This window comes from Marmota marmota, unplaced genomic scaffold, assembly GCF_001458135.2.
Source record: "Marmota marmota marmota unplaced genomic scaffold, marMar, whole genome shotgun sequence".
NCBI lineage: Eukaryota > Metazoa > Chordata > Mammalia > Rodentia > Sciuridae > Marmota > Marmota marmota.
Genome location: NW_026000081.1, coordinates 3,010,770 through 3,022,889, shown reverse-complemented (window position 1 = coordinate 3,022,889; position 12,120 = coordinate 3,010,770). Strand labels below are relative to the sequence as shown.

The window sequence follows — 12,120 nt, the reverse complement described above, 5'->3', positions numbered from 1 at the left end:
CCGAGCTCAGCCTTCCTCCGCGCAGCGGAGCCCAGCCGAGGCGCGTAACCCCCTCGCCGCCAGTGCCCAGCCTTGCGCGCCGCCCCTGCGCGCCTCCGCCACCATCCCCTCCCTCCGCCTCCCGGGCCCCGCTCCCGGCTTCCCCCGAGCTAGCAGCTCCTCCCACTGCAGCCCGGGTGACACCCAAGCGCCCTCCACTCCCTAACCTCTAACCTCTGCCCACCTCTTATTGCTGAGCCTGTCGCCCCCTCTCCACGCAACGCTGGTTGCAATGTTGCCGTTTCACTGCGGCTAACTGAAGACTGGGATGAGAGTGAAGATACGGTGTCTTGAGGAAGAGACTGCTCCAAACACCGAATTTGGGGCCTCCTGACCACCGTGCCCCCATCCTGTGCTTTGGAGGCCTGTAGTCTTGATGCTTGTGGCCACTGTCCCAGTCACCACAGCCTCTGCCATGGAATGGGGGACAGAGCGGCTTGGGCAAAGAAGCAGCGTCTGGTCTGAGCGGAGGGAAATTGTAACCCTGGTATTGCCCATGAAGAAATATGTTGTATGAGTGTGAGGTGGTGGCCCCGACCCATCTTTAGGTTAAATGGTTTACAGTTCCCTGGAGAGCACATGGAAAGTGGCTTGTGACTGTGTCCTGGTCCTGTGATTGTTTCACTTCTTGTAGTTTGGCTTGTCCTGTGGTTCTGTCTCCTTGCCCCTCCCTGACCTGAGCTCCTACAGGCCACACTGTGCTTTTTGATCTTGATCGCACCAACAGTGCCTGCCTTTCAGAACCTGTTTGTTAAGTGATTGAGAAGCTGTCATACCCTAAACATTAGGCACCAACTGGACTTTGCTGGCCCTGTCCCAAAATCAATTTCCAGATTCATTTGTTTTTATTTGTTTTTAAGCCCAGAACCTCTTCTACATCTTTAAGCTCTCCCTCACAGCTTCAGCCAGCCTCCATGTCTATCTGGGTGATATGCAGAGGATTTTAGAGCAGAAATGGAAATGGATGGATACACCTGCCCTGAACAACTGTGCACCATCCAATTTCCAGATGAGGCAGGACCTAGAATACCAGGAAGAACAAGACAAGGGCTTGTGAGTGTTCTCAGGAAAGGTTAGAAGCCCAGAACAAATGTATGGGATTTTCATAAGCAAAAGTCTCATCATTAATGAGATTAAAAACCAAAAGGATGGGGATTTTGATGATGTGTACTAATACGCAGGGGAGGTGGGTACAATCCTTCTGTAGTCAGAAAAATACATTTGCTGACATCCTTTGGTATCTAGTCCCTCCTCTCCTCAGACCTAATGTCTGCATTTCAGAGTTTAGGTGGACTTGAGTTTGCTGCAGTGAAAAGAACTATTCCAAACCTGACTGGGAAGAGAAGACCCAGGACTAGCTGGAGCTAGAGTGCAAAAGGAAAAACTGCTGGGCGGATATCAAAGAGTTAACTGCAATGATGACTGTAAAGTCCCCTCTGGACTGTGTCCTGGCAAGCCCCTTGTAGTCTCTTCATCGCTTTCCATTCTTCTGTTTGGCTGATGGTCATTCTGAGAAAAGGGACAAGATGACGGGGGGGGGGGGGGACGGGGGGGGTAGAGTGGGGAATGGGGAAGAAAGTCCATCACAGCACCCCACACCTGATTTACTTATTCATCAACAAATATTTATTGAACATCTACTGCCTGCCAAAAGCTGTTCCAGGCACTGGACATACATCCGTGAATTAAACAGCCTCCCCAGGAAACCTCTGCCCAGTCAGCTTCCATTCCGCAGTGCTGTTGGCTGGTGATGAGCACCTGGAGAGAGGGTGGAAGGAGAACACTGCCAGGGAGGAAGGAGGCCAGGAGGGAAGGGAAGGAGATGGGAAAGCTGGTATGGGGGTAGGATAACCAGAGGCAGCCAAGGAAAATAGGCAGTCAGGTACAGGTGCACTAAGAGGAAGACTCCTGGTCAGCTCCTGGAGAAGTTAGCTGGGACAAGAGGCTTCCAGAGAAGGCCTTACCACTTGCTGAAGGTTTTATTCTAGAGCTCTGGACTAATCTGTTCTCTGGGCCCTTGTGGGCTTTTCTAGGGGAGTCTGTATGTTACAGTTGGCATCATGGGGCTTGTGTGTGTGTGAGGTCATACTATTCTTTGAAAACACAAACCCCAGGATGGAAAGAGCCCCCTGCCTGCCAGCTGGATGCCAGCCTAATGTGGGTGGGAGGGTGCTGCCCCCTGGTGGTGCTATGGTGGCCTGGTCCTAGACCTTACCCTCTGCCGGGAATGTGATGGTTGAGTAGAAAAGGGGACTATTGTGGTATGGAGTGCAGCTAATCCTGGGCGTCCTGTTGATCCTAGAACCCCACACAAGACTATCATCCAGGACTCTGTCTGTTCTGTCCATTCCTCCAAGACCTTGATAACTGAGAGGCTTAGGCAAGACACAAGCAGTCACAGTTGGAAAATTGAATTGCTCACCTTTCACCACTTTCCTATCCTGGGCACCCTGTTTCTCCTGGCTATAGGGAACAGCATCTGCCTGGAAGTCAGTTCACACTAATGTATCAGCTGCAGTGGGTTTCCCTCCCCAGGGTTAGGAGTACTGCCAAAGAGAAGGAGAGAGGATAATGTTTGATTCTAGAATGACACTGATGGAGGATGTCAAACCTTTCCAGAGCCCTGCAGAGAAGGTCCTTGCTCTCTGAATACTAAAGCTGGACCCTCCTTGAAGGAAACTGAGACTGAAATCAAAGCCATTTACACTTCCTCTTTCTCTACGGGGGGGGGGGGGCATGTATGTGGGCTCAGCCTCTTTGGGGGGGTGACAGGAGCCATCTAAGCTCCTCTCTATCCTCCTTCTTTGGCCGCATTTGTTTTGAGGGATTCCAGGCCAAGGAGCAGCCCCCATGTCTGCCTGAGTAAGGTAATAGCCATTGGCACGCACACCTCCCCCTTTTGGCATTCCAGCTCCTGCCAGGGACCAACCCCTCCTCCTTCAGGTCCAGGCCAAGGAGCCAGCACCCTTTCCCAGCATACCCTGCTCCCTCCGATTCTGGTTAATTGGATTTCTTTATCAAACATTATCACCAGGCAATAATGTTGTCCTCTCATGGAGGGAGAAAGGAAAGGTAGGCAGGAGAAGGCTGGGAACCTGTTGTCCTCCCACCCCACCTCCAGGCATCCTGCAGAGATCCCCAGGTTCCAAATCAAATGAAAGCTTTCCCATAAGGGCTCCGAGGAGAACCTAACCTTAAAGGGCTGCCCAGAGTCATCCAGGCCTTGCGAAGGTCAGCTAAGATGGCTGTGACCAAGGACTGAAGGTACAGTTGGGTTACTGTGAAAATCTGATTGAAGTTGTATTTGGGGCTCTGGGTAACTCCAAACACATCCTCTGATGGCCCAGCTCGTAAAGGGAAGAGGCCAGAAAGATACAGACCACAGGTTCAGGCTGGACCAGGACTTAAGTCCTCATAAACCATGGCCTTAGAGTCATAGGGTTAGAAAGAACCTGGGAGCCAGCTCACAAGCACATGCCCACTAAGGAATGTCATGCCTAAACAGCCGCAGTGAACCTGAAAGGCAGAGCCATGACTGCAGTTGGGCCAAGGCCAGAGAAAAATGTGGGGACCCATGTGGCCTCTGCATGTAGAACAGCGTTTGTGGCGGTCACAGGACCAGGGCCAGCAGAGTGGACCCAGGTGCCAAGAGGCCTCTTTGTTCAAGGCTGCTGGGCTGGAGACCAGCCTAGGCCCAGAAATCACCTCTACCACCCAACACACACACAGACACACACACACACATAGACACACACACACACACACACACACATTAACTTAGGTCCCAGCTGGCAAGACTTCTTGGCACTCAGCATTTCTCCATCTAGAAAAGTACAGAATCCTCCCACCCAGACTAAATTCCAGTAAAACTGGTTCATTCCATTAGAGTAGTTAATTAGTCCTAATGGGCCCAGTCCCCTCCAGCAATGTCCTGGGGAAATGGGAAGCTGCTGCCTGGAGATGCAGACCAAACTCAGGATCCTCTTGGCTGCTCATGAAACCCAGGAATCCTTCCTTTGTGGGTCAGCCCTGGGCAGGAAGGGAGAGACCTGGAATCCAGCCAGCTCTGACCCTGGAAGCCTGGGGACAGACCCTCACTCCGTCTTTCTGCTGCACAGCTGACACTCTGCCTGGCACAGAGTAATCCTCATGATGGTTTGCTGGTTTGTTGAATAACAGACATTCTCCCCTTCTCCCAGGTTTCCCCCCAACTAAGCCAGTGTGTCTGGCACTGGTGGCTATGCCACGGGAGGGCTACTTCAAGTCAGATGTGACTGCCTCCATGAGACTGAGACCCCTGCCTGGCCTGATCCTTCTTTGTGTATTTCTCATGTGTTTAACACAATCCTAGGCACTCAGACTACTTGATTCATACCTGCTACATGGAATTAACAGAGGGAGGATAGGGTGGGAGAGGACTGGCACCCTTCTTGTCAGTACCTTGCAGTGTGGTACACTGGACTGGGAGTCAAGAAACCCAGGCCTTGGGGCTGAGGTTGTGGCTCAGCTGTAGAGCGCTCTCCTCACACGTGTGAGACCCTGGGTTGGATCCTCAGCACCACATAAAAATAAGTAAAAAGAAACCCAGACCTTTCCCTAGTTTTCATTTGCTTACTCGTAGGAATAAGTTGTTATATGAGAAGGTTGACCAAATGATCACTCAATTTCACATTCTGGTTACTACTATTATAAAACAAATTACCCCCAAACTTTAGTGGTGTTAATTTGAGAGCCATTTTCTTTGGCTCATGATTTTGTAGGTTGGGAAGTTAGAAAGGGCTCGGTAAGACGGTTCTTGTTTAGAATCCTCCATGCAGCTGCAGTCACATGTAAGCTAGGACCGCAAACTTTTGAAGCCTAGCTGGTCTAAACATTCACCAGGCATATTCATGGGCCTGGCAGTTGACACTGGCTGTCGTCGACTGAGTGTTCAGCTGAAGAGGCCAACTTAAGCACCTGTAAACACACAGCTTCTATGTGCAGTCTCGGGGTCAATGGACTTCTAATGTGGCAGCTGGTCTCCCTCAGAACCAGGTATCCTTAGAACACTGCATGCAAGTGGCATGGCTTTTGCTAATCTACCCTTGGAAATCATAGAGCTTCACATCCACCATATTCTGTTGGTCAGAAGAGGCATTTGCTTATTCAAATTCAAGAGAGATAGACTCCACTTTTAAATTTTTTTTAAAAATTCTAAAAAAAAAAAATAGAATTTGTTCAAGTAAAAACAAACAAAGAGCTCTTACAGGGCAAAAGGAGATCAATTAGGGATTTTTGACTCTACTCTTGGGGACTTTTCTTCAAAAAACAAACCATTGCATTACTGAAATCTGTGAAATACTTCACCCTTGGCCCAAGTCCCTTATACTTGGAGCTGGATGAGCCTGTGTGTGTGGTTATGGCTCTTGGGGAGAATAGGATAGTGTTAAGGATCAGGAAGACTGCCCCCCCACACACACACTCTGAGTACCCCTTTCCTTGGAAAGGGAATCCTCTCACTCCTCCATCCTTGGTTTCTCGGGTTCAGACTAAAATGTCTTAAAACAGTTCTAGGAGCCTGGCTCATTGCACGGCTGACGGAGCTCCCAGAGTGAAGCAGGCCCCATGAACCTACCCAGGGGTTGCAAGAGAGGAGGGTAATGTTTAACGAGCAGCTCTTGTATTAACATTTGGAAGAATTCTATACGGTATTCCAGCAGGTACTACAAGAAGGAGTGTGTTTATTCCTCACAGCATCCCCTCCAAGAAGAAACTTTATAGTCAACCTCCTTTTATAGATTAGAAAATTGCAGGTTCGGAGGGTTAGTGGCTTGTCCACAGTTGGCGAGAGACTCATGGTTCAAACTACCTGTGTCATCTAACCCCAGGGCAAACATAAGGCAGAAGAAGTCTTTCATGTTCTCCTGCATGTCCTTATCACCTGCTTCCTCCACCCAGGACCCACATTTACCCACTGACTTCCACATCAGAACAGACCTCTTGTATGTTCCAGTTCTGTGGGTCCAAGGAGAAGGCTTCCACGCAGATGCCAATGACCAAAGATGAAGATCCCTAATACCCTAAAACGGCTTCATTACATGGGCAGCCAATGCCCCCCACCTTAATTCTGTGTGCCCTCCCCTTAATTCCAGGCAGATGGTATGATCCATAGAATATGGTGGAGGTAACAGTGTGCCATTTGCCAGATCAGACCTTAAGAAATTGGCAGTTTCATTTTCTGCCTCTCGGAGGTTTTGGTTTTTTAGAAATGATCTCACTATATTTCCCAGGCTGGACTTGAACTACTGGACTCAAGTAATCCTCCTGCCTCAGCCTCCTAAGCAGCTGGAATTATAGGAATGCAGTTCCTGCCTCTGGAAATGTTCTCTCTGGGCACTTGGAGTTGAGATGAGAAGTCTGATCACCAGAGATTAACTCTGCTGGAGGAACCAGTTCACTCTGTTCATTCTGATTGATGTTCCCTGCTGAACCCAGGCTCCCAGTCTTTTCCTCTGAGGGGCTAGACATTTGAATGAATGTAAGGGAGGCTGCCTTGGACTCTCCAGACCAGCTCTTCTGCAAGCTGAATACCACTGAATGACCTCAGTTGCTACTAGAAGAGTTGTTCAGACAAGCTCTGCCAGAATTCCTTACCCATAAAATTGTGAGATGTAATAAAATCATTGTTTTAATTGTTGGTCTAACTTGGAACACAATATGCAATAATGTGTTGGATTATCTCATTCAGTATATGCATTATTTCAACGTTACATACTAGGAAATTTAAGATCAGACGAATTAAATAACGTGCCCAAGGTCTCCCAGGAAACATGAGATCAAACCTGCACTTGAACTTGAACTTGAGGAGTCTGACCCTCTGACCAGAGCAAAGCATTACTTTCAGTCGAAAGTATGCATGATTATACAAGTAATAACTTTTCTAGCACTGGGACAGTCCCCTGTTTGAGAGACAAGTGGGGAGATTTGGAGTCACAGGGTGGGTTCTTCCCTGGGCAAGACTCAGGACAGTGGGGGCTGATTTACATATCTTTATGTATCTATGGCTGACAGGGAGGCTGCCCATGGTGAGTGCTTAATAAATGTTTGTTCAATAAATAAACTAACCCACAAAGGAGTAAGTGGCGAGGAGGAGCCAGACACAGGCTGGGATCTGGACAGAAGGTTCTTCCGCCACCTAGTGGTTATTCCTGGTACAACTTTCCTGTCTGTGGAAGAAAATGGAAGTCTCCTTTAGGGACCTTGGCTGAGTGTGTCTAAAGTCACACAGCAGCATCCTTCTGGACAAGTGGGGCAGGGTGGGGGTGAGGCCCTAGCCAAAGCCAGACATCTTGGCTCTTCAAATATCTGTGCATCTTGAAGGAGGCAGGGAGAAGAGTTTCCCCTGCCACCTGCTCATTCCGTTCCTGGTGCTGAGCATTTCAGTGGATGCTTAATAAATAAGTACTTGGGATAGAAATTTGAGACAATAGGTGACGTCACATCCTGTAGTTCATCTTCACCTTCCACAGAAGTTTCCAAAAGAGAAACTTCTGAATCAAGGATGGTTCGGAACTCAGAACTCAGCTCATTCACGACCAACCCGCCTCTCCAGTACCCTGAATCCCCTGCCTTTCCAGCCCTTGCTTTGGGACCTCTGGACACTGATGGCTTCCTATCCCTAACCCCCACCCCCCCAGAAGGCCTTCATGTACCCCACCCTTGATGAGCTGACAGGTATGGCTTTCCCTGGCAGTCAGGACAGAAATGTCCTGTGCAAGGCCCTGGAAAAGGCCACCAAACAGCATCCTCACATCAGATGGAGTCTCATTTTCCTCACCTGGAAATATCTAGAACAAAAGCATCTCCTTCAAAGAACTGCTGCAAAGCTCACAGGAGGTTAGGTGTCTGCAGTAGCCACAGGTGTGTGCACTGATAATACCTTAGAGCTTCCCAAGCTCCTTCGCCAGCCAGCAGGCACCCTCAGGAATCCTGTCCACATATTGCACTCTAAGCTTTCACCCCAAAACTTCCCTCAGGATCCTTGGCTTCTCCCATTCCCTTTCCCTGATCCCAAGAGCAGGTAAGAAAAGCAAGAGGGCTTTGGTAAGAACAGACACTTTATTGTACACCAGGGTTGGGGAGAAGAGGAAAGAGGGGCCCTGGGGTGACAATGCCTCATTCCCCACCCTGGCTGAATGGTCCTGGCCCAGGGCTCTGACCAGCCATGGGACACATGGACTTGAACTGATCCGAACTTGCACCAGGACCCAAAGTGACTGCCTGGTGTATGTGCTTGGGTCTGTACAAAGCAGGGCTTTCCATGAGAAAGGAGCCTGGACCTTTTTCCCCTAGCCTAGGTCATTGGGCCCCAATGAAGGGACAGCAGCCCCCCATGTTTCAGGGCTAGTGGAAGGACCTGGAGGTACTCGGGGAAGTCAGGTGCTTTATGAACAGTTAAATCTCACTTCTCTTTTTCACAGTGGGGAGTGCTCTGGTGGGGGGGGGGGCGTGCAACCATGAGGAAGGGCAAAAGGGCATCCACCTGCCTGACAATACTGCAGGCCTGCGTGGGGCCCAGGCCCAGGCCCAGCCTCTTGGCTGACACAGGCTGACTTGGGTGGGCTTCTCCTGGCACTAAGAAAGCAGCAGTCCCTGCAGAGTTATTGCTGGAAGGCAGACGCCTACCTCACCTGCATTACCTTGTGTGCCCCACCTGTCCACCTCAATTGGGGCCTTGGGCTCACATCACCTCAGTGGAGAGGGCGAAGGCTCCCTGAGCAAGAAGCAGGTGACTGGGGCTGGGCACAGTCCTCTCACAGGCATGGCCCTGATTACCCAGCTCAGCCACTCACAGCCTGGAGCCCCTCTGCCTCCTGGTGGGCACTGCATGGACAGCACCAAAGCCAGCAGGTGGGGATCCTGGGCAGGGACTTGGGGGTCTGCCCCTCTCTGGCCACCTTTTGCTCCTCCAGGGAAGCTGGATCCAGCTCCTCTGGTGACTCCACCTGCCCTGACTCCCCTGCCGAGTGAGCAGAGGCGTCAGAAGCACAGCCAGGCGTTGTCCCTTTTTGGGCAGTCAGGATCCTCTCAGAGACAAATGCAGGGCAGAGGTGCAGTGAGACCCTCCGGTGGTCTCACCAACCCAAGAAACCCAGGACCTTCCCTGCCAAGGAGCTGAGACTCCTGTGAGAACAGCAAGAGGTTTACTGGAAAATAAATTCGGGGACTTTTTTTCCCCCTGCCAAGGCCCTCCTTCCCACCAGAGATGTGAAGGCAACCATCAAAGCCCAAGCCGAAGCTTCCTGGGGCACTTGTCCTGAGGCCTCGCTCAGAGCTGAGAGGAGGAAGAAGAGGGGGGCAGCATGGTCTTCAGGAGCATGGTGAACACTAAGGGTCACAAATCAGCATCCTACAAACACCCACACCCACGCATGTGCACACATACCACACACACACATAACACACACACACACACAAAACCAAGCTCTGGGCCCTACATCTGACATCTAACACAGCAAAGACACTGCCAGGCCAGGGCCCAGCCCACAGCACAAATCTACGATGAACACTACTGAGCCCACAATGAGCAAGCAGACAGCCCCAGCGCAGCCTCCTCCTGCAGGCACGCAGGCTGGGGCCTGGCCCAGCCATGCTACAAAATTAAAAATATATCAAATATACAATGAAAATAGATCTGTACAGCACTGAGGATGAAAATAGTCCACCAGCCACAGTATAATATTGGGTTTGTCATTTCACAGCATTTACACCCACATGTACAGATTGAATGTACAATAGAAATAGCATATAGAACAGTATAGACAGCGCAGAGTCTCTCCTGGGGCCTTGCTTTTCCTGTTGCTAATTCCGCTTGGGATCAGGCATGGAGCCAGGTAGGAGGTGTTGTCAGGTGAGAGGGCCTCTCTTTGGGGAAATATGGGTCTCCCTTTCCTCTCAAACACTCAGGAAGGACAGGTGGGGCTGAGAGGGCTAGAAATGACAGAAGATGTGGGGGAGGGTTGAGTAAGGGAAATGGCAGGCTGGGAGAACGTGGCAGCAGAGGACTCAGGGGTAAAGGAAGGGACCTGGGCTTAGTCTGTCCCTCCCAGTGCTGAGAGTATTCAGGGTCACAAGAGGGACTTGGCACCCTCTATGAAGATGCCCAAGCCTAGGACTGTGGCCTGCTCCGTCTCTGCCCCCCAGAGTGCTGACATGAAGCCTGACTGACTTCTATCCATCTACTGATCCATCCATTCATCCACTCATCCATCCATCTGTCCATCCCTCTGTACACCTATCCATCCATCTCTCTGCAGACATTTATTCTGGATCTGGTTCTGATCCTCACAGGCAGCCCATCTTGCAGGGGAGGCTTGAAGGTAAGGGTAGGGTTGCTGCCATCAGCTGTAGCCTCTTGCAGGCACTAGGCCGCATGACAGAGGTTCCACTTTGCCCTTGGCAGCCTCCAATGTCCACGGCATTGCCAAGAGCGCTGCCCACCACAGGCCAGGGAAGCTTGGGCAAGATTTCCAAGGTGTCTGCATACAATGTGCAACACTGGTGGCTGTGCTTGTGCAACAAGGAGAGTGAGTGGTGGCCCAAAAAGGGCAGTGAAATTATCTGTCTTTCTCCAGGAACAAGACTTCCTGGGAGTGAGCTCCTGAACTACAGGGATGCCCATTCCAGGGGAGAAGCTGCCACTAGAGAGAAAATTGGGCCCCAGGTGAGGGGAGAGGGCGTGTGCTTCACAATTGTGCTCCAAACCATCAAATTGTGCTGAGAACCATCAAGCTGTGCTCTGGAAACCTTACCTTGCACTGTCCCCTTCTCTTTGGAGAAAGAAGGCAGAGGCCACCACCCTGGGTTTTGAGTTGGATGGAAGGGGCTGGGAGATGGCTAAGCCCTAATGGAGGTGGGGAGGTTCTGAACCTTGTCATTGCCCACCCAGGCAGAATGCAGGAGCATAGCCCACCTGCCCTAGGCAGGGGCAAGGACATCCAAAGTTTCTAACTAGAGCCAGGGGCCAACAAGTCCCCTTTGGTGCCAACGTTCTTGCTCAAGCTAGGGGTACCACCTTCCTTACAAAACAGGCCTTGGGAGCTTCTGCACACTCCTGGCACACCTGTCCTCCAACCCAGCCTTTAATGAGGCAGCCTCTTGGCCCAGCAGCAGACAGTCTGGGTTGGGCAGGAGGGTGAGTCCTATTCTTATGGCAGACTCTGCCCCCAGGCCCTGAGGCTTCTCCCCACCACCACCTGATAGTATAAGGGGACCCTCTCCCACACCCCAGAACTTCAGGTGGCAGGTTGCAAGGAGAGAGGAGGATGGAATGACCTCCAAAGTAGCCATTTGGAGTCTTCTCTGAACTGGGAATCAGGACATCTTGATTGTTCTGGTTACATGGCTGCAATTTGGTGAAAGGTTCTAAGGGTTAGATGGATTTGGGGCCTGGATTGGGGGACAGTGCTGCTCCCAGCTCCCTGATCAGGGCTAGGGAGCAGAGTCTGCCAGGATTGGGATGGGAATGAGGCAGGGTGTGACCCTCTCTCCTTGGGCAGAGGGCCTGGCCTGGGTCTGGTGGCCACTGTGAAGGAAGAGGCCAGACCCAGACCAGTGGGCAGGTTGGGCGTGGTGGGAGAGGTGGGCAGGGTTGGGGCAGTGGTCACAGCTCTGATTCAGGGGTGCTGGCCAGGAGGTAGCCGCTTCCATAGCGTCCATTGGGGTTGCCGCTGTTCTCCAGGGGTGACGTGCTGCCAGGCCCCAGGTAGGAGCGGTGGGTGGGCATGGGGGAGGGTGCCTCGCTGGGCACCTTGCTGAGGATGAAGCGGGTCTCATCGTTCTCCTCCAGGTTGGAGACATCCTTCATCATGCGGCCCTTCTTGTAGGACACAGAGAGGGTGTTGGAGCCATCGGAGAGCAGGTGGAAGTGCCGCAGGACGAACACCACAGGGATGGGCAGGGTTGCCACAACGATGAGGGTGATCAGAAGTGCCATGGCCCAGTTAGGGAAATACAGGTAGCGTTCTGCAGCCTGAAGGCAGGTGGCAGTGAGGGCTGCTGCCGGCAGTTTACCCCCCTAGGCCTCTAGGCCAGCCTCTTCCT

At 51.5% G+C, this 12,120-nt stretch overlaps 1 protein-coding gene across 2 annotated transcripts in view; it reads right to left on the bottom strand.

The window, feature by feature from the left end:
* Window positions 1-8,117: 8,117 nt before the first annotated feature.
* Slc6a17 (solute carrier family 6 member 17) overlaps window positions 8,118-12,120 on the bottom strand; it is a 47,440-nt gene continuing 43,437 nt past the window's right edge. For both annotated transcript variants that reach the window (XM_015505129.2, XM_048815140.1), the window contains exon 12: window positions 8,118-12,049. In XM_015505129.2, the coding sequence (XP_015360615.1) occupies window positions 11,681-12,049 (369 nt within the window). In that variant the 3' untranslated portion in view covers window positions 8,118-11,680. The remainder of the gene's footprint in view (window positions 12,050-12,120) is intronic.